This window comes from Pungitius pungitius, chromosome 4, assembly GCF_949316345.1.
Source record: "Pungitius pungitius chromosome 4, fPunPun2.1, whole genome shotgun sequence".
NCBI classification, from domain to species: domain Eukaryota; kingdom Metazoa; phylum Chordata; class Actinopteri; order Perciformes; family Gasterosteidae; genus Pungitius; species Pungitius pungitius.
The window spans coordinates 13,922,973-13,946,491 of NC_084903.1; the positions used below are offsets into that span (position 1 = coordinate 13,922,973).

The 23,519-nt window shown below is 40.0% G+C and overlaps 4 protein-coding genes across 11 annotated transcripts in view; 3 read left to right on the plus strand and 1 right to left on the minus strand.

Moving 5' to 3' along the window:
• tcf12 (transcription factor 12) overlaps positions 1-4,487 on the minus strand; it is a 57,619-nt gene extending 53,132 nt beyond the window's left edge. For 2 of the 3 annotated variants that reach the window (XM_037486300.2, XM_037486284.2), the window contains exons 1-3: positions 4,296-4,487; positions 3,524-3,612; positions 3,201-3,273 (exon numbers count right to left, since the gene is read on the minus strand). In XM_037486300.2, the coding sequence (XP_037342197.2) occupies positions 3,201-3,273; positions 3,524-3,595 (145 nt within the window). In that variant the 5' untranslated portion in view covers positions 3,596-3,612; positions 4,296-4,487. Of the gene's footprint in view, positions 1-3,200; positions 3,274-3,523; positions 3,613-3,855; positions 4,247-4,295 lie in introns of those variants that run through there. The other variant, XM_037486293.2, reaches the window with a different exon arrangement.
• A 1,112-nt stretch (positions 4,488-5,599) lies between these two features.
• Positions 5,600-9,955, plus strand: LOC119199256 (uncharacterized). Of its 3 annotated transcripts, none has more exons than XR_005114671.2 (5): positions 5,600-5,949; positions 8,305-8,364; positions 8,437-8,545; positions 9,097-9,206; positions 9,329-9,955. XR_005114671.2 is itself a non-coding variant. In XM_062561771.1 (5 exons), exons 1-5 carry the CDS (start codon positions 5,708-5,710, stop codon positions 9,330-9,332), a joined length of 507 nt encoding a protein of 168 aa, XP_062417755.1. In that variant the 5' UTR covers positions 5,600-5,707; the 3' UTR covers positions 9,333-9,954. The 3 variants fall into 3 exon arrangements, 2 of the variants coding, with proteins under 2 accessions (XP_062417755.1, XP_037312692.2); XM_062561771.1 differs by having other exon boundaries at positions 8,459-8,545; positions 9,097-9,210; positions 9,329-9,954; XM_037456795.2 differs by having other exon boundaries at positions 8,459-8,545; positions 9,329-9,949.
• A 611-nt stretch (positions 9,956-10,566) lies between these two features.
• Positions 10,567-19,679, plus strand: znf280d (zinc finger protein 280D). Of its 4 annotated transcripts, none has more exons than XM_037452303.2 (19): positions 10,567-10,748; positions 10,945-11,053; positions 11,479-11,609; positions 11,855-12,054; positions 12,140-12,239; positions 12,370-12,603; positions 12,691-12,765; positions 13,152-13,258; positions 13,764-13,951; positions 14,768-14,925; positions 15,024-15,124; positions 15,203-15,349; positions 15,756-15,890; positions 15,990-16,222; positions 16,835-16,975; positions 17,055-17,123; positions 17,205-17,320; positions 17,416-17,440; positions 18,175-19,679. In XM_037452303.2, the coding sequence occupies exons 3-19, from the start codon at positions 11,483-11,485 to the stop codon at positions 18,545-18,547; spliced, it is 2,529 nt and encodes an 842-aa protein (XP_037308200.1). In that variant the 5' UTR covers positions 10,567-10,748; positions 10,945-11,053; positions 11,479-11,482; the 3' UTR covers positions 18,548-19,679. The 4 variants fall into 4 exon arrangements, with proteins under 4 accessions (XP_037308200.1, XP_037308208.1, XP_037308227.1 ...); XM_037452311.2 differs by having other exon boundaries at positions 10,964-11,053; XM_037452321.2 differs by having other exon boundaries at positions 10,568-10,748; positions 17,419-17,440.
• Positions 19,680-19,908: 229 nt separating this feature from the next.
• mns1 (meiosis-specific nuclear structural 1) lies at positions 19,909-23,513 on the plus strand. The gene is made up of 10 exons (XM_037452343.2): positions 19,909-20,125; positions 20,261-20,470; positions 20,698-20,825; positions 20,967-21,069; positions 21,406-21,635; positions 21,882-22,098; positions 22,186-22,293; positions 22,528-22,785; positions 23,050-23,175; positions 23,265-23,513. Exons 1-10 carry the CDS (start codon positions 20,123-20,125, stop codon positions 23,373-23,375), a joined length of 1,494 nt encoding a protein of 497 aa, XP_037308240.1. The 5' UTR covers positions 19,909-20,122; the 3' UTR covers positions 23,376-23,513.
• The last annotated feature ends 6 nt before the right edge of the window (positions 23,514-23,519 follow it).

A 23,519-nucleotide genomic window follows, 5' to 3' on the forward strand; every position in this document is an offset into this window, starting at 1 on the left:
AAACCCTCATTCCCTGCAATTTCCACACTTCTGTCTGCACACTCACTTCCCTAATGTTCACAATCACTTATGTGGGGATTTTTTTCCTTTCCTTCAGGATCAGAGACACAGGAGCCCATATCGGGGATGGAGGAAGGGGGAATTTTAGCCACTAAAGGTCTGCTACACGGCTGAGGGGAAGAATTTGATTTGCACATCATTATTTATTACATGATAATGGTAAAGTTTTGCATAATTCCATTTCATTACATTTTTCCAGATATAGAAAAATTACATTTACCAACTATTGCCGTTATTGGGCCAGTAGCTGACAGGTAATACCAAATTAAGTTTAAGGTTATTTAGTGAGAGTGTCACCGCTACATAAGTCAACTTAAACATGAACTTCATCCCGATCCTCGTTTACATAAATTTTCAGGTATGGATATCTAAAATACACAATACAAGATGAGCATGAGTAGCAATAGCTCGGTATTGGTCGGAACATGTTATCAAGCTCCTGAAATCATAATCTAGGTTTTGGAGAGGATTAGGTCATTTTAATTATTGGAATCCCGGATCAACATTGAACACAGAAAACTCAAAGTGAAATGAAATTCCCCTCCTTGTTTTCATACCTGTCCACACATTGATTATCCAACCACTTAGAAACAATTATTGACATGCTAGCTCACCTTTGATTGACACTTTAATATTTGGGGTTTCAATAGGTTCTTAACTAAGGACCAATAACAATTAAGATCACATTTGCCACTTCATTCAGATGAAGGCAGATGAAGGCTCAATGTCGAAGCATTAAACTGCCTAATTGTGTTTATCTGAGTTTCCTTTATAAACAAAATCAACCCACTAATATGATAACCATCATATGGATAAAATATCAAATCAACTAAAGTAAACTGGTTATTATGGCTTTTACCAATGACCTTAAATTAAACTACAGCCTTTTGTTTTCTAGACCATTGCAGATGTTTGAGAGAAAAAATGTAAGAACCCAATAAAATCAATATTTTACAGACTATATGTAGAAAGCTAACAGTAACAATTACTGTCAATTGTTTGCATAATCTTAATAGGAAATGTAAATAGAGAGTATAAACAAATATCATGTTTCTAATCGTGTACAATATTTGCCCATTCTATCAGGGATTGGTGTTGGCGGAGAACAAGGGCCCCACTTAAGACTGCGTTACGCTTGTAAAGAACAAAGCTGGTGACCTCACAACACACTTTGGCTGAGACACATTTCTCCTCACAGATTCTTTTCTGTCCCGGACCGAAAGCAGAGCGCTGCTGATGGACTCCTTGAGGCGCCGCCTGAGGGTGGCTGTCCACATGATGTCAACGTCTTACTGAATCAAATCATGAAGCACACGCAGCAATGCTTTCTAAATAAACTACATGGAGTACATTCTGGCGCTGTCATTTAATGGAGTGTGGTTATCTGCAGACCAATCAACCTTCAAAAATCAGAGGTTTCACTGTGTGTCATCAACGTGTTTTACACACCAACTGACTGGATTCGTGGAAACATTTCATTATCTATTCTAAAATTGTACAATGACTTACCAGCTTATTTGATAAGCCTGGTAACAATTGTATGCCTCGACTTTGGCCCTTTTTGTTGACGTTGTTTCAGAAAGGATTTGTTTTTTATCTTTGAGGCTGCAGTGACAAAGGGGTTGTTCTACTGGACTGCATTATATGAAAAAGTGAATATATCTTTTGCCAACAGGTCGACAAGAAACCTCTATTCTAAAAGACAACTAGGCCTACTAAAGACACTGAGCAAATTAACATCAGGAAGGTGTGACATTACAGTAGATCTGACCTAGTTGTACTCAAGAGAGCAAAAACACACATAGTCTCCCCAGTTGCATGACAAGGAATGTTAAAATTAATCCTCACCACTGCTGGTGCATGTGAGACAGCTCTGTTATCCTTTATTTGTCTTTCAGTTGGGTTTCCACTACGTTTTTGTGTGTGTGGGTGTGTGTGTGTGTGTGTGTGTGTGTGTGTGTGTGTGTGTGTGTGTCTTTAGTTTCCCAGATAACTGACTACAATGAGGCTTTGTGAATTACACACAAAACATGCTTTCAGAAAACATAATGCTTGATTGTTGATTTTCTCTCGTGGCACATAAGACAATAGATTTGCCTCGGATTAATGTCCTGTAGCTTTTATAGCTGGGAACCGGCCAGAAACAGGGAAACTGAACTCTTGTTTTTACATCCAAACCATCCATCACGTCAAGATGCTTCACAGATAGATCAGTAATTAGAGTAGAGGATAATTCAATCTGTGTGTGTGTGTGTGTGTGTGTGTGTGTGTGTGTGTGTGTGTGTGTGTGTGTGTGTGTGATCAGAGGGACGTGCCAATTATCAGACTACTTCTTCAAAAGGAAAAAACACTACAGGATAACTCAATGAGAGCATGTCTCACAAACCCATTAAACAGCTCACAAGCAGCGCTGCTGTATTAATTAAGCTGATGAAAAATGTGCTTCCAACGAACCTCACAGCAAACCCTGATGAGGACAGTATTGTTTCTCTGAATACTTGCTTCACTCAGAGCTGATGTGGCGATATGACCACAATCTCTTACCCTTGGTATTCAGGGTCATTTCAAATCCAAATTGCAATATATATTGCATATTTAGCATGTTTTCTGGCCTATTTTTTGTATACTCCCGTAGGAATACTGTGCTGAGTATTTTCTAATTGTATTAAGAACTTTAGTGCAAAAAGAAATATAATAAATATAATGAATATTCTTATCTTACTATGTTCACATTCATGAGACAATCAGAAAAGAGTAATCAGATTAAAATATCAGTTTTGTTTTATCCATTCAGATCAGAACAATACATTTAAGTTAGTATGTGCTTGCTACTATCAGTTTAGACAACATATTTGTTTTGATAGGGTTCTATTGAAAGTGATTCACTATTATATAGATGTATTGCCCAGCCGCCTTGATCAAAGCAGCCAAAGCTGCAGGTATTAATGCACCTGACACTACAGCGAAACATGATTCCCTGTATAATGATCATTAGACCAAGAAAACATTCAAAATGTCCATGAACATGAGCGTCCCTCTACTCCACTCAAGTTTTAACCAGCAGAGCACAAAGCATCACATGCAAAGCAAGACCAGGGCTGTATCAGCGGTTTTACTGAAACAGCTTTGAGGGGTCCTACCTGCTGCGGTGAACTGACTGCTTCCCAGTGTGGTGGGCCTGTTTTTTGCTCCGCTCACAGGTGGAGAGAACATCTGGAATGAAGAATATGGACCTACAATTAGACCAAAGTCTGAACTGAGTAGAATTTCACATTATGTGTTGCAACTATCCTGAAAGCTTGGGATTTTTCAAAGGAAAAATAAATAAATAAAGCAGCCAGTCTCTAACACGAATATGAGCTGATCAATTAGTCACGCTTTAATTTGCCTAACTCGGTCCTCACACCTTTAAAAGCGCTCAGCGCTGCATGGCACCAAGAGCTAAGGTCAAAAGTCTTCCTACCGCACTGAAATCCAGCAGGTCACTTAATTCCTTGTCGGTTCCGAGAGCGGCGATCCGCTGCTGAGGGTTCATCCTGGAGATCTAGACACCTGGAGACAACACAGTCCATCAGGTGGAGACAACACAGTCCTTCGGGTCGCAGCGCGGCAGAAAAATGTCTGCGACGAGAGGTGATCGTTACAAACACGGGATATGCCCCCCCCCCCCCTCCCCCCTCGACCCCCCCACTCCCCCCAACCTGCCCCCCCGCGGAGAAGTTCAATCGCCTCTGGCATCGCACTTCGGCCACATCGTGATGGATTAAAAAGATTGCAAAAACATTTCGTCCTCACCTGAAGTTTATTCCTAATGATTAAAAAAGAAAGAAAGAGGAGACCTGCTGCAGGTGACCGTGTTTCTCACGGGCGACGTGAATAATGTCCGCGGTGTGCGCGCGGACCAGACGATGGTTAACGATCACCGAGACGCGCTGCGTCCCCGCTGCTAGCCGGCGGAGGCTAGCAGCGGCTTCTGGTTCATTCCTATTGAAAAAAAGCTAACGCTTTAGCATTGACCTGCGAGCGGTTTAAAGACAATAGCACAGAGGAATACTTAACGAGGTGAAACGTAAAATACATCCTGGCTCAAAATGAGTAACTAAGGCGAACACATATTTCAAATGGCAGCCTGAATCTGCAGCTCCAGAATACAAAACGCAGTGATGGTCTTTTCTCAACTCCCAACTTCTTTCACTGGTCCCAGAGCTTTAGGTAAACTCCCACTGATATTTTACCTTTTGTTCCGATAAAAATCCCGACTAGGGTGCTCTGGTGAAGATGCGCGTCCTTGCAGTATGCCTCAGGGCAAAAATTCGGGTTTGAGCGGCAGTACCTGGTTAAAATATCCTCTTTATATTATGTCAGTTACGAGTTTCGCTTAGGCAGACATTTTTGGTTTGCAAAAGCCTCAGCACTACGAGGACATTGGTTATGTATCCCTCCGCCTGGTACCGTGCCACACGGCAGGAGATGCTGCAGGAGTCAGCATAGACCACATGTAGACCACATGGCTCCCTATACCTTATTAAACGAGTATCTGAGGGATTCTACAGTATATTTACATTTTAGCAGCAAATACATCAGAACTTTTCCTCGTTGTTTTTTTATACGCACATACACATTTCACTAAATGCAAAACATAGGTTGTCAACCTCCTCCTCTGCAGCCATCCCTGCGGCCATGCAGCCCTGTTCTCTGAATGAGTTAATGTCCCATTAATGGACATTACTAATACACAATGGTTGTGCTTTCTTTTTGTGGATCGGGGTTATTCTTGGACTGTTGTGTGTCCTGCCGTGGCCCTCCTGACACCACAAACTGTTGCATCATTTTCATTACTTTAGGATCTTTACTATCTACCTTACTCAAAACTATTTCTTACTTATTCAATCACAGTGTAGGTTATAGCTGACTGCTTTGTCTTTCATGCACAAAATAAAAATACAACAGTACACCACTTCACCAGAAGATTATATGCATATACTAAACATTATGTCACACAGAAACCAGTGACTAATTGATATTATTTGTATTATTACATCGCTGGCATGATTGAAAGAATGGATTTTGTTATTTAAAACATCATAGATAGCACCGAATCATTCCCTGTCCAATGTATCTTCATGGAGTGGTCTACCATACTCAGTTGTTACTTCATGATAACATCACTTTACTCCCCATGTTTGTCCTTATTCCCCTAGTTTGTCCTTATTTTTAAGAAGAGTACTTAGTATGATGCACTTTTTAAGAAGAGTACTTGGTATGATGCACTTTTTGTTTTAGGGGGAACATGATCCAAAGATGAAACACTGTTTCATTAGTGTGGGACAACTTAGTGTGGATCGATTAATACTTTACTGCAGGCCCAAACAGGCAACGAAGTAATGATTCAATACTCAAGTGACATAACAAAAGAAACTGGATGGCTAAAAAATAAGAAATGAGATCAGTAAGTAACAAAACCTGCTCACTTGTTAATGTTTTTTAGCGACTTTTAGCTTTTATTCTGAAGGGCTCAGACCAGAAGCGGTGTCGGTGTTGGCGGATATCAGGCAGGTATTTGAAAACCAGCTAGGTGTAACTTGTTGTTATTTAAACTAGCATCATTTTTTTTTAACAATCACAGGATCGAGGAGCGTCTGCCGACATGGTTAAACAGCGGGGGAAAGCAACAAAACCCTTTGACACAAATCACACTTCCGCTTCAGTGGCGAGAAAATCGAAACCAGCGCGTCGAACAGAAGAAGGTCTGAGAGCCAGAAAGGAGAGCGACCGTCTGCGAGTGAAAACGAGGATAAACATCTCTTACAGCTTCACGAGGTGGAGGAGATTCAAAGAGGAAAAGAAACTACGAACCGACGCAGACGTCGCGAACTATCTCTTGAACTTGTGAGTTTTGGTGAAAGCCACAGCTGTTCATATGTATGATTAAAGCTCCTCGGTTTGGATATAAAATATTTTAGTAACAAACTCGAATGCTCATCAAAGATCTTAAAGCAGTTTATTCTAAAATATATTATCTTTAATATATATAATAATATATATCTATTATTCAACAACATGGAAATGCTTATCTTAATGTTTAGTATGAAGCAGAAGTTACTAAACTTTTTTTAAAGTGACGTTCTGCTTCCCTTGTGGACTATTTTTCTCGACAGGTGTGTCCCCGGTAACACGCTGTGCCACCTGACAGCTCGACTTAGCGATGCTATAATGTTGTGGTGCCTAAAAACTGAAAACTAACATTTGTATTTGATAGCATAGATGGCCTATTTATCGCCAAATGTTCTTAAAAAAACCCAGTCCGTAAAACCGAAAACTATACAGCCTAAAGTCCCACAGCAGCGTGGGGACTACTTTTTCCTCCGCGGTGTAGAGAAACCAGACAAGAGCACCCTGCGTAAGGTTAGATTTATGTTGGCTATGTCTGTGGATTTGGACATTTGTAACATGTTTAATTAAAATATCCGTTTTTTGAAAGTCTGGTAAGAAAACTCTCTTGTAGATCAATTGTTTTTATTTCAAATGTATCTGTAGCTGTTTTAATTATTGAAGGAGCATTAAATAAATCTCCTCAAATATTCTTATTTCTAGGTTTTCGGGACCTATTTGGTTTGTCATTGGCTTCAGTTTAAGTGAGGGTGTCCATGCGACTGCAGTTGCAGGAACTGAAAGAGGAGGCAGACCGTGACGGAAACGTATGACTAAAAATGGAAAATTGGTGTGCGGACTGTGAAGCAGCCACAGTGGGGGATGAGCTTGAAAATTTAACCACAAACATGTTATCTTGTCATCCCGTAAGATCATTCAATTTCAATGCATCAAGAGAAATGTCATCCTTTTCGGGGAATCAAAAGGTCAGGATGTAAAAAAAATGGCAGGAAACACTTTAATCAGAGCAAAAAAAAGCCTGTGAACCTTTTGAGAAACAAGTGGGATGCTGATGCATCATTATGGGGTAACCTTATGCTGCTGCTTTTAGAATGAGGCCCGATACGCCTTCAGAAGCTAAAAAAAAAACAGTCCCAGGACCACTGACACCTTTAACTTTAGTCAATCCCTCACAGCCACACTTTTTGTTTCAATCATTAGTTTCAAGACAAGTATCAAACTTAATAAAAGCTGTGAACTGTACGATTGCACACGTTACCCTTGAGTTTTCTATTTCATACCCTTAACTTATAGTTAGTAAGTAAAACATATTTATGAAGTACTTGTCACAGACAAAAGTCTCAAAATACAGGTTTTTCAAATAAAAAATAATAAATAAATAAAACTGTGACCATAGGGCCCCTACTTTTTTTTAACTGTTTTTGTTTTGAAGTGAACATCAAATTGCATCCTAATGAAAATATACATGTCTGAATATTTCTGTGTGCAATCTCAGTTCGTGTGAGTGAGAAATGTGAGTTAAACAGGTTAAGACCGGTAGCAGTGCACTGATAAAGCTTCTGCATATTTCAAGCTGTTTCCTTTAAAAGTTTGGTTGGTTGGTTGTGGGAGGTTTTTCTGAGAAAAAAGGAACTTCCATATTGTGTGTGTGTGTGTGTGTGCGCTGAGTGAGAGACAACTGTTGAAAATCACATCACTGTTATGGAAGTACATTTTCTTGAACTTCACTCATACAAAGTACAGTGTTAAAAGTGTTTTAACCTTTTATGCTACTGGGGACCTTTCATTTTGAGTTGCTTTCATTTTGAGCTCAGCCAGCTTTACAGACTGGGTCATAATAACTTTAACAAATAGAGAGCCTGTGGATAATCCAACAATTTAACAATGCAGAGTTTCTTTGTCATGTAACTCAACGGCATTACAAAATGTTAACAACAAAGATGCCTTTGAAGATGATTTCTAGAAGTGTAGTAACTAACTAGCCTATTTAGACAAACAAGTTAACTTCCACACAAATATCTGTAAGGCGTGCAGGAGGAGATTATTTGTGATATAAAACAAATGATCTCATTTCCTGAAAGCACCTCTGCCCTGTATTGTTAACTCCAGACTGCCACCTGCTGGACCAACTTAGATCACACACAGTTTACCTGAAGTTCTTCATTGATGGAAATATCCAAAGAAGCAAATTATTTTGACATATACTGTATATTTTTTTTATTTATTTCCAAGATTTCAGGGATTGGACATATTCCAATTAGTAAACACGACAGGTTAATTATAATCCTTTTGCGAATGAACATTTCAATCCCTGTGTTTAATTTAATGTTCTCTTTAATTTGTCATTTTCAGTTTTGAGGAGATTGAAGTCACCATCGACGACGATGAATGCAACAGTGTGAAGAGCCGACTGTAATCTTATACTCTATTAGAAACGATATATTGTACCTAAAATGTTGCTTCTGTGGCTTATTTTGATTCTAGTATCTTTGTTTTTATCTAACAGATCTGACCTTGACAGTGACCTCGAACACGCTCCAGGAGCTATTGACAACTGTGATGAAGACGTCCACGTACCAATAATTCCTCAGAGGTACGTAGACTTCTTTGATAGACCTAACTTTCCAGAGTCAGGATCTCGAAGTGAATCATATTTACCCTTTATAATATAATTAATAGACCAAACTTGCTTTGTTTGTTGTTTTGTTTCTTAAAAAGACATCTACTTTTTTGTTTTCTGTATTTTCTTCCATCTTTGATTAAGTTTTTCTCAATACTTATTATAGTGGGGGAAAACTGCAGCAGCTATAGAGTGAAAAACATCCAGATACCCTTATATAGTATAGACATACAGTATATTCATGTTGGGTTGCACTATTGAGAGCAACCTTTCCCTGATGAAAGTCTCTGGGTAACACCGATAGAGCCCCTCTAAAATGCACTGCTGCCATGTACATGGTGCCAGGGATCTAGTTTTAAATAGCCTACGTATGATTACAATTTAACCATAAAACCACCTTTTAAACTTTATTTATTTTGTTTGGCTGGCCTCTTTGGACAATTAGAATGTTAAAATGCTGAATGCTACAAAGACTAAAACATAAAAACATGGGGTCTGTGTCGGTCTGTATTCTGTCATTACAGCTCCACAACCTCCGAGCTTTTACTGGAATGTGAAGAAGAAGAGTTGGAGCCATGGCAGCAACACACTTTACTTGTTCACCTGAAAAAGGAAGAAGAGGCTCGAGAGTTGAGTATGTCAGAGCTAAGCTTCTACAATGCCTTTGTGCTGTAACAAACACTCTCACTGAAGATGTTCTTTTTCAAAAGTCCACTTGCATCCTGATTCATTTGTTCTTCTTGTTTGTACTTACAGGTGATGATCAAACTGACTGTAAGCCAGATTCTTCTTCCCTTCACACCTGGTTAGCTTGTCAGCATTTGGCCTTTGGTGTTGTCCCCACTTTTGAGGTGCATAAAATCAGCAAAAACGCTGGTTTCTTATCTTGTGTCCAGAGTTCCAAAGTACATGCAACATCCTCTAACCAGCTGCATTCAGAGGCGTCCAACTCATAGTTATCTGGACCGTTTTCTCTGTCGTGCTTTACCGTACTTAAACTTGAGTCAACTGGCAGATCCAACAAACAATAGATAATTCGCTATTATGTTGCAACAAACTAATGATTGAGTTCAAGTGTTGTAAATATAATCTGTCATGTACAATGTGCAATAGCATATCTTGCAGATTATTTGCACATACAAGTGTCTCAATTGGCAACTGTGTAGGAGGCCCTAGACACACAGCACCTCACTCCAATTAAAAAAATACTCCAATTAGTTAAACCTTTCGGTTACAGCATGTCGGTTACATTCCAAATAAGAGGTACAGATTTTATTGTAATATTGTGTACAGTCAAATAAATTATTAAATCAAAACCCATGTTCACATATTTCATTTCTTTGTTATTCAAATGTACAGTCTGGGATTTATACTTTCTCTATGCTATACTAGGATGTTGTGAGATCAAGTTATGAATCTGAGAAAAACGTTTTTAAGTAACTGCAAAGAAGCACATGTGTTAAGCTTTTTTGTGGGGCAAACCATAGCTGTTCGATAAAGAATTTTTGGGAAAGAAATGCATGTTTTGCTTTCTCCTGATAACCTTAATCTAGACTGATAGTATCGACCACATTAATACAGTAAAGCATTTTTGCTGCAATCAATAAATTAACACTGCAGTGGAACTTCTGTAATTGTCAGCAGCCATAGAAATGTCTTTATAAATACTGATTTTCTCCATCATGAACATGCTCAACGACCATTGAAGTGAAAGTTGTTGCATAGACCTTTAACAGATAAATTAGATAAAACTTGTAGTGATAATGAGCACCATTACCAAAATGGTCAACAGTGTTCTTAAACGTTATCTAATTATTATTATTTTTTTTTATATTCTGTAATCTGTATGTGTTTGTTACAAAATACTGTACGATATTTAAACAAAACGCGTTATCTGATCAAATGAATCGACGTGACACCCAGAGTCCAGGAAGTGGCACGAAAGCACGAAGGAAGTGATCTCACAGAAATGCGGTGCACTGATTGGTCGAGACAGTCCCAGCATATCCACCGCGGTCCCAGCCCATGCTAGCGATACAGTTTTCTCCCTCCCGTGTGAGGTTGACCCGCACTATCTGAACGATATCTCCCTCTGAACTGACGTGCACCAGTAGCGCTGCAGTTGGTATCTAGACACGGCCTCTTCTCAAGACCCAGAGGCGGCCGTGAGAGTGAGGTAGGCTGAAACGAGAACATGTGACGCCGAACTCAGAGCGCTGTCTTTGTCCCGACGTCCTGCTCTCAGATAATGCGACCGTGCTAGCGTAGCTAATTGTTATGGTGCCCTGATCGATTATCGATAACTCATGCAGACTACCGATAGAATGAATTGGATGTAGAACGTTTTAATTTTAATCTTTTTAATCTAACAGACCGTGTCTCATGCTGCAGCGGTTGAAGAGCAACGGCGTCTTAAATGTTAGCTTGTTAGCATCAGCTACCTGGATGCTGTAAAGGACCGAGACCGAGCTAACAACACAGGTAATACATGTGAGCTAGCTACGCTCCGGTAACTAATAACGAAACAGAATTTACGTTTGATTCAGGACTTGATTGTAAACAATGAAAGAGCATCAAGTGTCCTCAGATGCCACCTGTCACAAATGGGGTTAGTACACCAAAGCTATGGATTAGTAAGTAAGTAAAAAGAAGCATATCATTTAGTTAACTTAATTGTTGCTTTATAATGTGTGCCTGCCTGGTCACAATGTCAAAAATGTATTTTGTCTTCTTGCCATGGGCCTGCACTAAAAGCTGTAAACTTTGAGAAAGATGGTGTCTTTACAATTTAAAAGCACATTACTTAGATGGATAAATGTCTGGTAGAACATATTGGATCAATGGTTTGCATTATTATTATTGTACAGGAAGTCGTAGGTTGGCTGAATATTGTTTTTTTGCTGCAGGTCCATGATGTCGGAGCTTTTTATGGAGTGTGTTGAGGAGGAGCTGGAGCCATGGCAGAAACAAGTTCCCGAAGTACAATTGATTGATGATGATGACGACGACGACGAACCCATCTTCGTTGGAGTGCTCTGTATGTCGTAACACTTTTAAATGTGTTTAAAACAGAAATAATTGAATAATCAAGTCTGATTTCAGTCACTATCTGCCTATTAGAAATGTACTATTAAATGTTAGTTCAGTATTGAAAGTCAAATTATTTTTTGTATATGTTTTTCATAATATAGTTTGCCTTTTGTTGCACATACCTTTGTTTGGAGTTTACTTGCATTTAAAGACAAAATATATTTTTTCGGCCCGTGTCATATGTTCTTACAGCTAACAAGGATGATAAGCCTACCCCTCCACCACCTCAGAGGAGCATTGCAGCGAAACAAGAAATAAAGCTCCTTGCTCCGAAGCCTGCCATTGGCTCCCAGCCAGTAATGCTGCCATTGAGTGTGACTGCAAAGGCAGTGAATACTGCAGCATCCAATCTGACAACAGGGACCCCACAGCCTGTTATTGTCAATAATCAGGTATGTTTGGTGATAATCTATTTTGCATATATATATATATCAGTAGAAGCGAACTGTTAAATTACTTTTTGTCATTTTTTTATAGGGCTTCATTGTAACTTCCCCCCAATTAGCGAACAACAGTGAGTTTATTGCCTCTCTTGGGAGCCACTACCCTCCTGGGACTTCATTTACAATTGTACCAGGTAAATCTGAGTATGATATGCGGAGGAAACCTTTCTGCTGATTTTGTTGTGTAATAGAGAAGCTTCATCAAAGACATCTTGATCTGGTAATGCCAAGGATGTCTGAAGAGTTTGTGTGTTGTCTTTTTAGCTGGTCAGCAGCATCTTTTTCAGCAGGTCACCTCAGCGGCAGTAATGCCCCGTGCCGTCCACAGGCCTCAGGTGCAGCAAATCAGCAACAATGTTGTGACGTTGTCCAACGTGCAGAGTCCTGCCGTTTACTCCGCGCAATCCCAAAAGATTCACCTCAACCCGTCCATCCCACAACCCGTGCAGACCTTTTCCATGCCTGTGAAGTCCACTAACAACAACAACATCAACAATGGTAATTGTATTTTCTAACTTAATGTTTAACATCGTTTTTACCATATTGGCAGCAAAAACCAAAATGTTTTTTGTTTTTTTCATACAGACCAAAGTTCAGTCAAACGGGTGTTACCACCACAGCAAATAGACAACGCAACAAAAAGAGCCAAGATTGATCCGGGTAGGTTTTTGTTACTGCAGTAAATTCCTCCCCTTTATGTTGATGTTCAATCAGTGCTGATGGTAAATGCTGTCAATTGCAGAAATAAATAATAATCATTCTACCCATGGCATAGGATTTATTATACAGAAGTGGCTAGTTTCCCAAACTTGATAAAAATCCAAAGTAGGCTCACAAAATGTTAGGAAACAATTCACCTAATCCGAAATAGCAACACGTACACACTTGTTTCTCTTTTGTGTCGTTGTTAGACAGAGAACAGTAGGAGGAGAACACACATTTTGCACACCATACACCTAACTAGGAGAGTTAAAGAATTTTCTTTTTATTGATGCCGTTTTGTAATCTAGTGTTATTCAAGCACAATTCTGATGGTTTTTCTGTAGGGACGCAAAAAATAACAGTTTCAGTGGAAAACGGGATTTTAAAGAAAAAGTGCCTTAAGTGTCAAGAAGAATTCCTCACACAAGAAGCCCTGAAATTCCACACGGTGGTGAGTAAATGCTCTTACTGGCTCACAGTCTGATCCCACGTGCAAATCTAATACCTGTTTTTAATTAACTGTATGGAAATCACAATGATCATTCTATTGTCATATATATATATATAAATACACACACCCACAGACATGTGTGTGTGTTTTATTTATTAATTCTAGCCCAACAACCTTCTAATAAGGTATATACTTCACATTTTATTGGATAAATTGGCCCCACTTTCATTGATCTCTGATTCAGCTATTTGAGTTGATAACGCTCAATATACTATCTCAGCATCTGTGCATCCTGATTAACAGAATATCAGGGCAGATGTCTTTTTACAGATTGTGTATTTACTTACTTGTTGGGTGTTATTGATAAACAATGTTTTGGTGAATAAACAGTCCAGCCATCAGTTCTTTTTGAGTAAAACTGCTTGTGGTGTTTCTGTATCTTTGCCTTAACGAATGTTATATCGTCACTGAGTTCTATTGGTTGACAACATCTCATTTATTTCAGAGCTGCGCTGCAGTTGTGGAAAGTACAGCTCGATCAGCCTTGAATACCGGCGCAAACAAGCGCATCATGCTGGTCTCAGAGTTCTACTACGGTCGCTTTGAGGGAGATGGGAACAAAAAGAACCTGCAAAAGCCCAACACCACCTTCAAGTGCCAGAGTTGTTTAAAGGTTCTCAAGAACAACATCAGGTATGATCAGAGGGTTTCTTGCCCCTCATCAACCCATCTGGTTCCTTCTTGCTATATGTTGTCTGTATATCTGTTTCACACTGCTGAACTAGTTATGTGCGTCCTGTTTTAAACACAACGTTTAGAGGCAGTTGTTTTACAACATCTGCTAAAATGCTCTCTAAAAGCAGACTGGGACTCACAGAGGTTGCCTAAAAGCTATTTGCTCTATGCCAATTAAAAGTGTGGATATGTGCCCTGGTTTTTACTGCAGTTTTCCTCTCGGATGGTCACATTATTTGAGCATTTTCCCTCATGGGCCTAAACATGAAAAATGGCGCTGAAAGGACTGTTCCTTTTAAGTAAATAACCTTGCTTCAGAGCGTTGCAAAAATAAAGCTTCTGTAAGCTGGTTTTAATGTGAAAACACATTTGTACTCCAACAACACTCTCTATGTGTTGAGGTCATGCACATAAAATGTCTATTAGGGGAGCTGAGGAAGCAGAATATGTTGGCTGAAAAATGGGCCGTGCCTCGTCAGGGCAACGCTGGCAGGTAGCTGGCGAGGCGCTAGCTGCAGCCATGAAGCACTACATCATTAGGCTAAGCAAAATATTTGTGTAATTGCTGATATTTTAACAGCCATTATGCAAGTCTAGGAAGTGAGGTGCAAGGAAAAGACTTAATTTATCTTTAAAACCTTTGGGACCCCTATCATACCCACTACACGCGAGCCATGACCACTGTGGTTTTCGTCACTACCTGACGTAGGTTTGGTGTTAATCACTCATGGTCTATTCTAATGTGTCTGTGTGTACACGTGCCCCCTTGCACAGGTTCATGAACCACATGAAGCACCACCTGGAGCTGGAAAAGCAAAACAGCGAGAGCTGGGAAAGCCACACAACTTGCCAGCATTGCTATCGACAGTACATGACTCCTTTCCAGCTGCAGTGCCACATCGAGAGTGCTCACAGCCCGATCGAATCCTCAAGTACGACATCATCGTCTCAACGGCTGAATCCGACAGTTAACGACCGTTTGCTCAAACACTGGGGCCTTTTGTGATTGTCCTTTTCGTTCCTTTTTAAGCCAACTGCAAGATATGTGAGCTGGCATTTGAGTCCGAGCAAGTTCTCCTAGAACACATGAAGGACAACCACAAGCCCGGAGAGATGCCCTACGTCTGCCAGGTCCGTCCGTTTACACTGAGCTGTGATTCAGTTTGATATTTTCACTCGGATTAAAATTCTGTTTTACCGATTCCACAGGTCTGCAATTACAGGTCCTCTTTCTTCTCAGAAGTGGGGACACATTTCCGAAGTGTCCATGAAAACACAAAAGAGTTGCTTTGTCCCTTCTGTCTGAAAGTTCTTAGAAGTGGTCATATATATATGCAACACTACATGAAACATCAGGTACGGTCATGCATTTCATTTAGTCTGCTGTTAAGCAGAGTGAATGTTGAAATATTGCAGATTTGCAGTCATGGACGACAACAATGTGTTTACTGTGATTTTAAACTCTTAGTTTGTACTATTTGCTCCCGACTCCCAGGGTTTGACTAATTTGGTTGTCTGTCTCACACCTTCCCGTAATACATAAAAGGCTGACGATTAAACCTGCCTTCACCTGCCCGAAAGGAGAAATAATGATGGTAGAATTAGTACCAAACAGAATGAATTGCTGCTCTGTTAATAGCAATGCAAGTAGTTTCTCTCATACTCGTTATATTCTTTCAGTAAATCCAAGTGAAGCATCTTGGTAATTAGCTTCTAGACGCACCGCTTATTCATCAGGGTTTTTTTTTCTTCTTTCTTTTAGAAAAAAGGGATCCATCGCTGTGGAAAATGCAGACTGAATTTCCTCACCTACAAGGAAAGAGTGGAGCACAGGACTCACTACCATAAGACTTTTAGAAAACCTAAAGCACTGGAAGGCCTTCCCCCGGGGACAAAGGTCTGACCCCGTCTCAACAACATCAATACGATATTCATTTTAGACCTTTCTTGACTATTCTTGATAAATTAATTCAACGTCATTGTGCTCTATTTCAAGGTGACCATTCGAGCCTCACTCACAGCAAAGACTTCCACACTGCAGACCTCCCCCGATCAATCTGGCATTATTGTTGGTACAGAAGCTGCGAGTTTCAACCAGCAAACCAAACTTCCAGTCAGTGCGTCGAGGGCCAAGTCGAACGTCTCAGGAGCAGGAAAAGCCAAAATGACCCAGAGCAAGAAGCAGACCGCCCGGACCACCAAACACAATCTGGCGCTCAGGAATGTCAGGTTGTCAACGAGCGGAAAGAAATGAGAAACTGATTTTTTTGTTAATACAGACAAATCATTTCACAGCTGTTTAAAGAAGGAAAAGTGTGTGGGGGGGGTCAAATATGAGCTGCTTTTATGTTTAAAAACTGCCCTTTTAAATCTGCAGTATGTCCACAGTCCCACCAAACCAAGCCTCTCCTCTGTATTTATGACAGTCCCGGAGCAGATTAATGGATGTTATTAGAGGCTAGTAATACAAAGTGGTTGTCAGGAAAATTGATTATAAATGCAGACAGTCTTCATTAGGCTCGCTAAAAATAATACACTGTAAAGCCGATAGTGGGAATTAATTCTTTTAACAAACAAATTAGTGTGATTTCTGGCTAATTGGGTTGATTATTCAAAAATAATAGTCCAATGATGTGGACTTTTAAGCAGAAGAGACAAAAGATAAAGCAGCGGTGCAACCGATGAGCTTAGATGAGAAGAATAAAACAAGGAACCTGCTGAGGTCTCTCAGTTAACATCGTTATCGGTACAGTTCTGATCCGTTGTCCCTTTCAGCGTGTTAAAATCTGACTTAAAAAGAAGGTACTCTAAATCTTTTTTTTTTTTTTGTGCAAATTTCAGAGTTGAAGGAGGATCGTACACGTGCGTCGAGTGCAACACACCAGTCAACGACTTCTTTTCTCATTTCCCAATGTTTTCAAATTGTGGTGCGTGCAAATATCGGACAAGTTGCAAAGTCTCCATTGGGAATCACATGATTAGGTCAGTAGAGAAATAACATTATTTTAGGCCCAGTGTATATTTGACAAATCTTGTGACAGATGTTTCTTTGTCTTGTTAGATTTCATAGTACCATAACCAAAAACAGATTCTTGAAAATGAATCATAAGAAAAATTCCTCTGCATTAAAGTAAGTATACTCTGTTCTGCATTCAGTAGGAAATAGTGTTTTTGTTGCACACTTTGATGTTTTTTTGTCCCACCCTCCCAGGTTAACCTTGGTCTGTCTGAACTGTGACCTGCTGGTGGACGGATCAGGCGGTGACCTGATGACCAGACATTTAACTGATAGACCAAATCACATATGCAAAGTCATTCAGGAGAAAGGTATGTTTTTTTTGTTTTCCTGTACCACCTAACTCTCCGCTAATTTTTAGTGTTTACACGTTTCTTGAAAAGGCTGTCTCTTGTGTTTAACCCAGCAGATATGAAAGCCAAAGATCGAGTGTGAGTAGAAACTGCTACCCACATTACATGTTATCGGACCATCTTTAATCTAGAAGCTATAAAATGACTTAACATTGTTGAAGATCTACTGAGATTAGTTAAATGATTTTCCTTCTCAAGTCCTGACATTAAATTGCCCCTCTTGGGAGAGGGGGGCGACACAGATACAAATATTCTCTGTAAACTGCATGACCTGTGTTAAAAATATCAAAATGGGACCCCTTGTCATTAACCTGTTGGGAACCTCCTAACCTTTTATCTACATAGAGAACTGTAAAATGAACAAACAGCTGTTTGTAAGAAGACTCTTTTCTCCAGCAACACAGTCTAATGTTAGAGGTGACAAGAGCATTAGAGCTCCAACTGTTAATTAGTTGATTTGTTTATAATATTAACAGAAATCAGAGATATAATTGCCAACTATATTCATAATACATTTTTGGTAAAACAAATTCTTCATCCAAAAATGACCGAAAAGACCTTGAGCCTTTCATATGTGGAGGTTTCCTGCTTATATTCTTAACACTGAAACAACATTTTCACAATTTTACCATTTAAATTGCCAAAAACAAATCTTGTAAGTAAATGGTGGATTGGTCGATAGTACAAAAAAATTGACCTGATTCCTAAACTTTGTTGTACGTCTTGTGTTTCCCTGAAGTACCGGTTATGTCTCATACTTCTGTTTGGCACCTGTGTGTGTTTTTCAATGATATCCTCTTACTTTGGTTCAGGCAACTCTTCTTGAGGCAACCTGCAAAAGTCTCGTACTTCTTGACAACGGCGCCTGCTCACAAACCGAAGGAAAAGAACTCCCAACAAGAGGAAGGCTTCGCATCCGGAAGCCTTTCTGTCGCCCCGGACGACCGACCAGAGGCACGGCCGACCTCGCCAGAAGCCGAACAGGAACGGAGTGCCACAGAAACAGCCGTCATCGAAGGTTCCTCTGAAGGCTGCTCGAAGCAGTTGTTGCTCCCCGCGGGATCGCCTTCCTGTACGCCAGTTTTAGGTGTCATTGACGGGTGGGTGGGTGTCTCTGAGAGCGTTGATGTCAGAGAGCAGGTCCCTCAGCACGAGACAGGGGAACAACAAACTAAGTCAGAATGAACCAGAAAACACCCACAGCTTCATCATCGGTTCTTCCACAAACCTCCAACGTGTTGTTTTGGCTCTGTGTATTTATAACTAATCCCCGAGAGCATCACCTGTGTGTGACAAGTGGAATACAACAACCGGTAGAACTGTATTTTATCAAAGATTTTTTTTAAATTCTGTAAAACTTCCATTACCCGATTCCGAAGGGTTTTTGTATTCATGAATACAAATGCATCCGCTAAAGTCTCTCAGTTTCCCTACAAAGAGGTTGTATAGTCATACTTTAATGAAATGAAATTACTGTGGCCCATTTTGTACTTCTTAAAAGATTCAAAAATGTTTGACACAAAGAGGAAAGTATTCTACTCTGAATTTTTTATTTGCTTGGCTGAGAAAGATTAACACTTCATTTGTTCCCATTTGAGATTTTATCATAATCTTGATTTTGAATATTTTTTTACTTGTTTTCCCTTTAGAGAAGTATTTTATTTTTCTAGTTTCCCTTAATCTGTGGTTTGTTTTTGTGTAAGAACAGAGAATTTCACTGACTTGTCTAATATTGTTTACAGAAAAGTCTATATAATGATGTACTACTCAAAAGTTTGGACACTTTCAAAGTGTGTCCAAACTTTTGAGTAGTACTGTATCTCAACAAATGGAAAGTCCCCTGTACTATTACAAACAATTTAGGATATGTATACATAATATAAGCATTAGATTGTATCCTCCAGAAAATTGTCAGATGTGGAAAATGTGTTGACACGGTTATGATAGGAAATATCAGCAGATATTTGTGGGGTGAGCAGAATATTATATGTATACCATTGTGTTCAATTAATGTTCTTTAACAGTGCAGAAAGTGCAAGTTTGTAAAAATAAAAACACGTAACATTGGTGGGAGGTACTCAGCCCCACACTCCAATGTTAATTCTATAGGTTTTTAATGAGGGTTTTCACTGGTGTAGTACCAATAGAGCAGGTCTGTAATTGCATCAATATATATGTTGTCACAAAAAATGTAAGCTCTGATTTGAATACATAACGATATTGTGATCACCCTAGGACACATTTTCCTATCAAAAAAGTACTGGGTTTGGGTCAGTGTTTTCATGTAGTGTAAATAAAGCTTTATTACAAGGTACAAGGAGTTATTTGTCACAATGTCCCTCTTGAAAGCAAGCCGACAATTCAGTCCTCTATTGATGTCAACCATGGACTAAAGATAACTAATTTGGATATGAAAAAATTATAAATGCGTTAAATATCTTTTATTTTTCTAAATTGGTTTATTGCTGATTATCATTCCTTTTTTCTTCCGTTCAATATTCGTCCATATTTCCCCGGACCTGACGTCATTGTCAATCGTCTTTTTTCATTGGCTTAGCGCACTCAGCGTGGCGTTACCGAGACAACGAAACCCCAAACAACCGATGGAGAACCGGCGACACTTCAAGTTAACCACTCGCCCATAACAAATGGAAACTAGCCTGAAGTAAATTAATCCCAAGTTGTTCGCACATTGCAGCGTGGAGAGGAGTTCAGAAGAGAAGGCGGGATCCTTTTGAATCGTCGAAAAGCAAAACGCTCATGGTAAGTCCTCGGCGCCAGTGCGTGAACCACGTAACGTCAGTTAACGTTAGCTTGACTGCTACAAACCAAGCAGCTCGACTACCACACTATTCAGTCGTCGTTCTCATGTGTGCCTCGTGGGTCTCACGCGGACAGAGTCGTCACTGGATGGGCCGCCAGCAGCAGAGGCTCATGTCTCAGCGCGAGAACCAGGAGCAGCTCAGGCTGCAGGAGGTCAAACGTGTGGACAAAGAGAGGCAGCTGAAGGACGGTCTGCGGGCCGAGGAGAGCTTCGAGAGGAGGAGATACCAGCGGCAAATGCAGGAGGAACTCCAGGAGAGTCAAATGCAGAGCGCAATGCTGACGGTGTGTTGCTTTTCTATTGGCCAGGTGTTACGGTTAGACAGGCGACCGTGTTAACCGACTTTCCCCCTGTTAGTTCGTAAAAGGTTTTACCTACCAGTAAGAAGCTATGGGGAATGTGTCTCGTTGAACAATAGTTTACATTTAGAATTTGTTTGATCAAACCTTTTGATAAACATGGATCTAACCAACTCTATGCTGTCTTTTCAACGTGTAAACTTTACTTCCAGGCGGAGGAGGAGAGAATAAACCGAGAAAAGCAACTCGAGCAAGAGGAGAGACTGAACGAGCAACTGGCCCGCATCAACTATGAGACCCAAAGAGAGGAGAAAATGAGACAGATTGTTAAAATTAACAGGTGTGCAGTCCTTCTTAATTGCCTGGATTTGCTTTTATATTCTGGGTTAATATACAAACGCAACACTTTACCATCATTTTTCTATCCTGCAGTATCTTCATTACTTTTTGTAATTGTTTAAACTATTTAAATATCTTTCAGCGTGGAGCTTCGAGAACTTGAGTCAAAGCTGAAATCTGCATATTTGAATAAGGAAAGGGCTGCACAAATGGCTGAGCAGGAAGTAATGCGATTGGAAACCATGGTGAGCACCGTCCTAATGGAGCATTTCAAAAAAATATCCTGAAACACTAATTGTAGAAGATGGATTGTTCCTTTAAATAACTCTGACTTTTTCTTTGCATATAATGCCACTAGGGACGGGTCCAGTGTTAGTAATTCTGATTGAAAACTGTGACTATGATTTGAACAGTTTGTTGAGCAAAGTTTTTCACAACCCAATGCACTCAGAATTAATTAGTCAAGTCAGAGTAAGAAAAACCAATCCTAATCCTTCTAATAAGAAGTGATTTTACAAAATTCTGAATACACAACATTCAATACAGTCTAGATACTGTGTATGTTCTTTCTCTGAAATTAGCGTGAGGAGGCAGACTTTGCCCGCAAGATGAAGAGCGAATATGAGCGAGCAGACGTTGAGAAGCAGAAAGTGGAACAGAGACGACTCGAGGAGCTGGCGAGGTGTCAGAGAGAGCTGGAGCAGCAGCTCGTGGAGAGGGAGCGCCAGAGACAAGAGGCATACGAGGAATTTCTCAAAGAGAAGGTCATGATTGATGAGATTGTCAGGAAGATTTACGAAGAAGATCAGACGTGAGTCCTTCATCACTTATTCCTACGGACTTCAAGGGATGTTTTCTGTTGCTAAACACCGTAAATAACTTGAATTCTATGGATTTAAACAGTGCACGCTTGAGCTGGGCTGTTAAATTCCAGAACGGATCATGTCGTATTCATGGAACTTATAGAAATTGAAACTAGCATCTGTTTCTTCCAGAGGAAACGTTGCGACAGTGGTAGTACGATGGATGTATTCAGTAATAATGCTGTTTTCCTAAGGGAGAGACAGCTGAAATTGGAGAAGGTCAGAGCCACTCAGCACCACATTGAAGAGTTCAAGAAACAGCAGGCCAAGTGGAGGCTCATGGAGCAAGAGAAGACTGAGGCCGAGAACCAACGCATCAGGGAGTTCCTGAACCATCGGGAGAACGTGGAGGAGAGCAGGATGGCCAAGATCAAAGAGAGAGAACGTGGAAAAGAGCATCTTCATAAAATAGTTGAGACAACTTTTTTTCTAATTCCAATACTTTTATCTTTTCATAAATTGACACATGCCAATATTTGTGACTAAAAAATTGTCTAGCTGTCTGAGAAGATTGAAAAGGAGAGGCAGCAGCGGGAAGAGATGGAGCGAGTTCGTGAGGAACTTTATTTAGAAGAACAGGAAGAGGCTAACAGGCAAAGAGACATTGTAAGTATTACCATTATTAGATTTACTGTTCCACTATTTTAACAATCTATAATAAGTAATTCTGACTATACTAAAATTACAGTGGAGACAAAGCTAGTCACACTTATTTTCACATACTGGATATTAACGGTACAAGGCATTTTTAATTAATAATTTCCATCTAATACAGTCATGTGTGCCTTAGAGTTTGAATATATAGGTGCATCCAAATCATTTTAAATATTCATCGAACAGGAAGAGATGGAGAAGAAAATCCGTCTGAGGTTGACGATGCAGCAGACCTGCCAGCAGCAGATGGCTTTCAAAGAAATGCGAAGGCGGACCGAGAAAGAGGAGGAGGAGGCCTTCCGGAAAATAATGATGGCCAAGTTCTCAGAAGACGATCGCTTGGAGCAGATGAACGCCCAAAAACGGCGCATGAAGCAACTAGAGCACAAACGCGAGGTGGAGAGACTGATAGAGGACAGAAGACGGCAGCACGAAGCCGACATGGTAAGAACCACTCAAGAAAAGGTTCTACGTTTTCTGTCAGAGGTCATGCTGCTAGGATTCCATGATGGAAGGCCACTGGTAGCAGCAATCAAGGTATATCATGGAGATAAGTTGTCCAAAAGTTGCACAGTCTTAAGGTGTATTAATGATAGTAGCCCAACATAATACGTATCACAACCAGTAGCATTTCTGAATAGCACAAAGTGAACTCGGGTGATTAGATTTAATGACCTGCTTGGATAACAACATTGATCTCACTTCAAGGAACTGGAGGCTAAAGAAAGAGCAATCGAGCAGGAGAGGGAGGCGCTGCGTCGGCAGATAATTGAAGAGGAGAGGCGGCGACTTCTTAAGCGCCACGCTACAAAACTCCTTGGATACCTACCAAAGGTATGAGTACGAATCCTAAATAATGTTACACAAGTGCATATCTCCTGTAGATTAAACAAGCGTTTGACCTTGAGTGTATCTATTTTCAGGGCTTGCTCCGTGAAGATGACCTGGAGCTCTTTGATGAAGACTTCAGAAAAAACTTTAAAACACGGCAGGCAGATATCCTCTCTGAGGACGGCTGGGATGGCGATAAGTAAATTGCATTCTATGCCACCAGGTGTCAGTTTGAGGCTTGAGTAAACTATAATTTTTAGTGAGCACAAAGTTATTTTATTTTATATTCATGGTAAAACTTGTGAAGCATTCAGTAAAAACTAAATTATTAATTCACATGTTTTTAT

What these genes read in the sequence shown, in the direction of transcription:
- LOC119199256 (XM_037456795.2), top strand. Translation starts at nt 5,708, where the DNA reads ATGGTTAAACAGCGGGGGAAAGCAACAAAACCCTTTGACACAAATCAC. An exon ending in AACAGTGTGAAGAGCCGACT is followed by an intron (nt 8,365 to 8,458) that starts GTAATCTTATAC and finishes TTTATCTAACAG; the next exon opens with ATCTGACCTTGACAGTGACC. An exon ending in GTACCAATAATTCCTCAGAG is followed by an intron (nt 8,546 to 9,096) that starts GTACGTAGACTT and finishes CTGTCATTACAG; the next exon opens with CTCCACAACCTCCGAGCTTT.
- znf280d (XM_037452303.2), top strand. Translation starts at nt 11,483, where the DNA reads ATGATGTCGGAGCTTTTTATGGAGTGTGTTGAGGAGGAGCTGGAGCCA. An exon ending in CAGCCCGATCGAATCCTCAA is followed by an intron (nt 14,926 to 15,023) that starts GTACGACATCAT and finishes TTCCTTTTTAAG; the next exon opens with CCAACTGCAAGATATGTGAG. An exon ending in AGATGCCCTACGTCTGCCAG is followed by an intron (nt 15,125 to 15,202) that starts GTCCGTCCGTTT and finishes CCGATTCCACAG; the next exon opens with GTCTGCAATTACAGGTCCTC.
- mns1 (XM_037452343.2), top strand. An exon ending in CAGATTGTTAAAATTAACAG is followed by an intron (nt 20,826 to 20,966) that starts GTGTGCAGTCCT and finishes AATATCTTTCAG; the next exon opens with CGTGGAGCTTCGAGAACTTG. An exon ending in ATTTACGAAGAAGATCAGAC is followed by an intron (nt 21,636 to 21,881) that starts GTGAGTCCTTCA and finishes TGTTTTCCTAAG; the next exon opens with GGAGAGACAGCTGAAATTGG.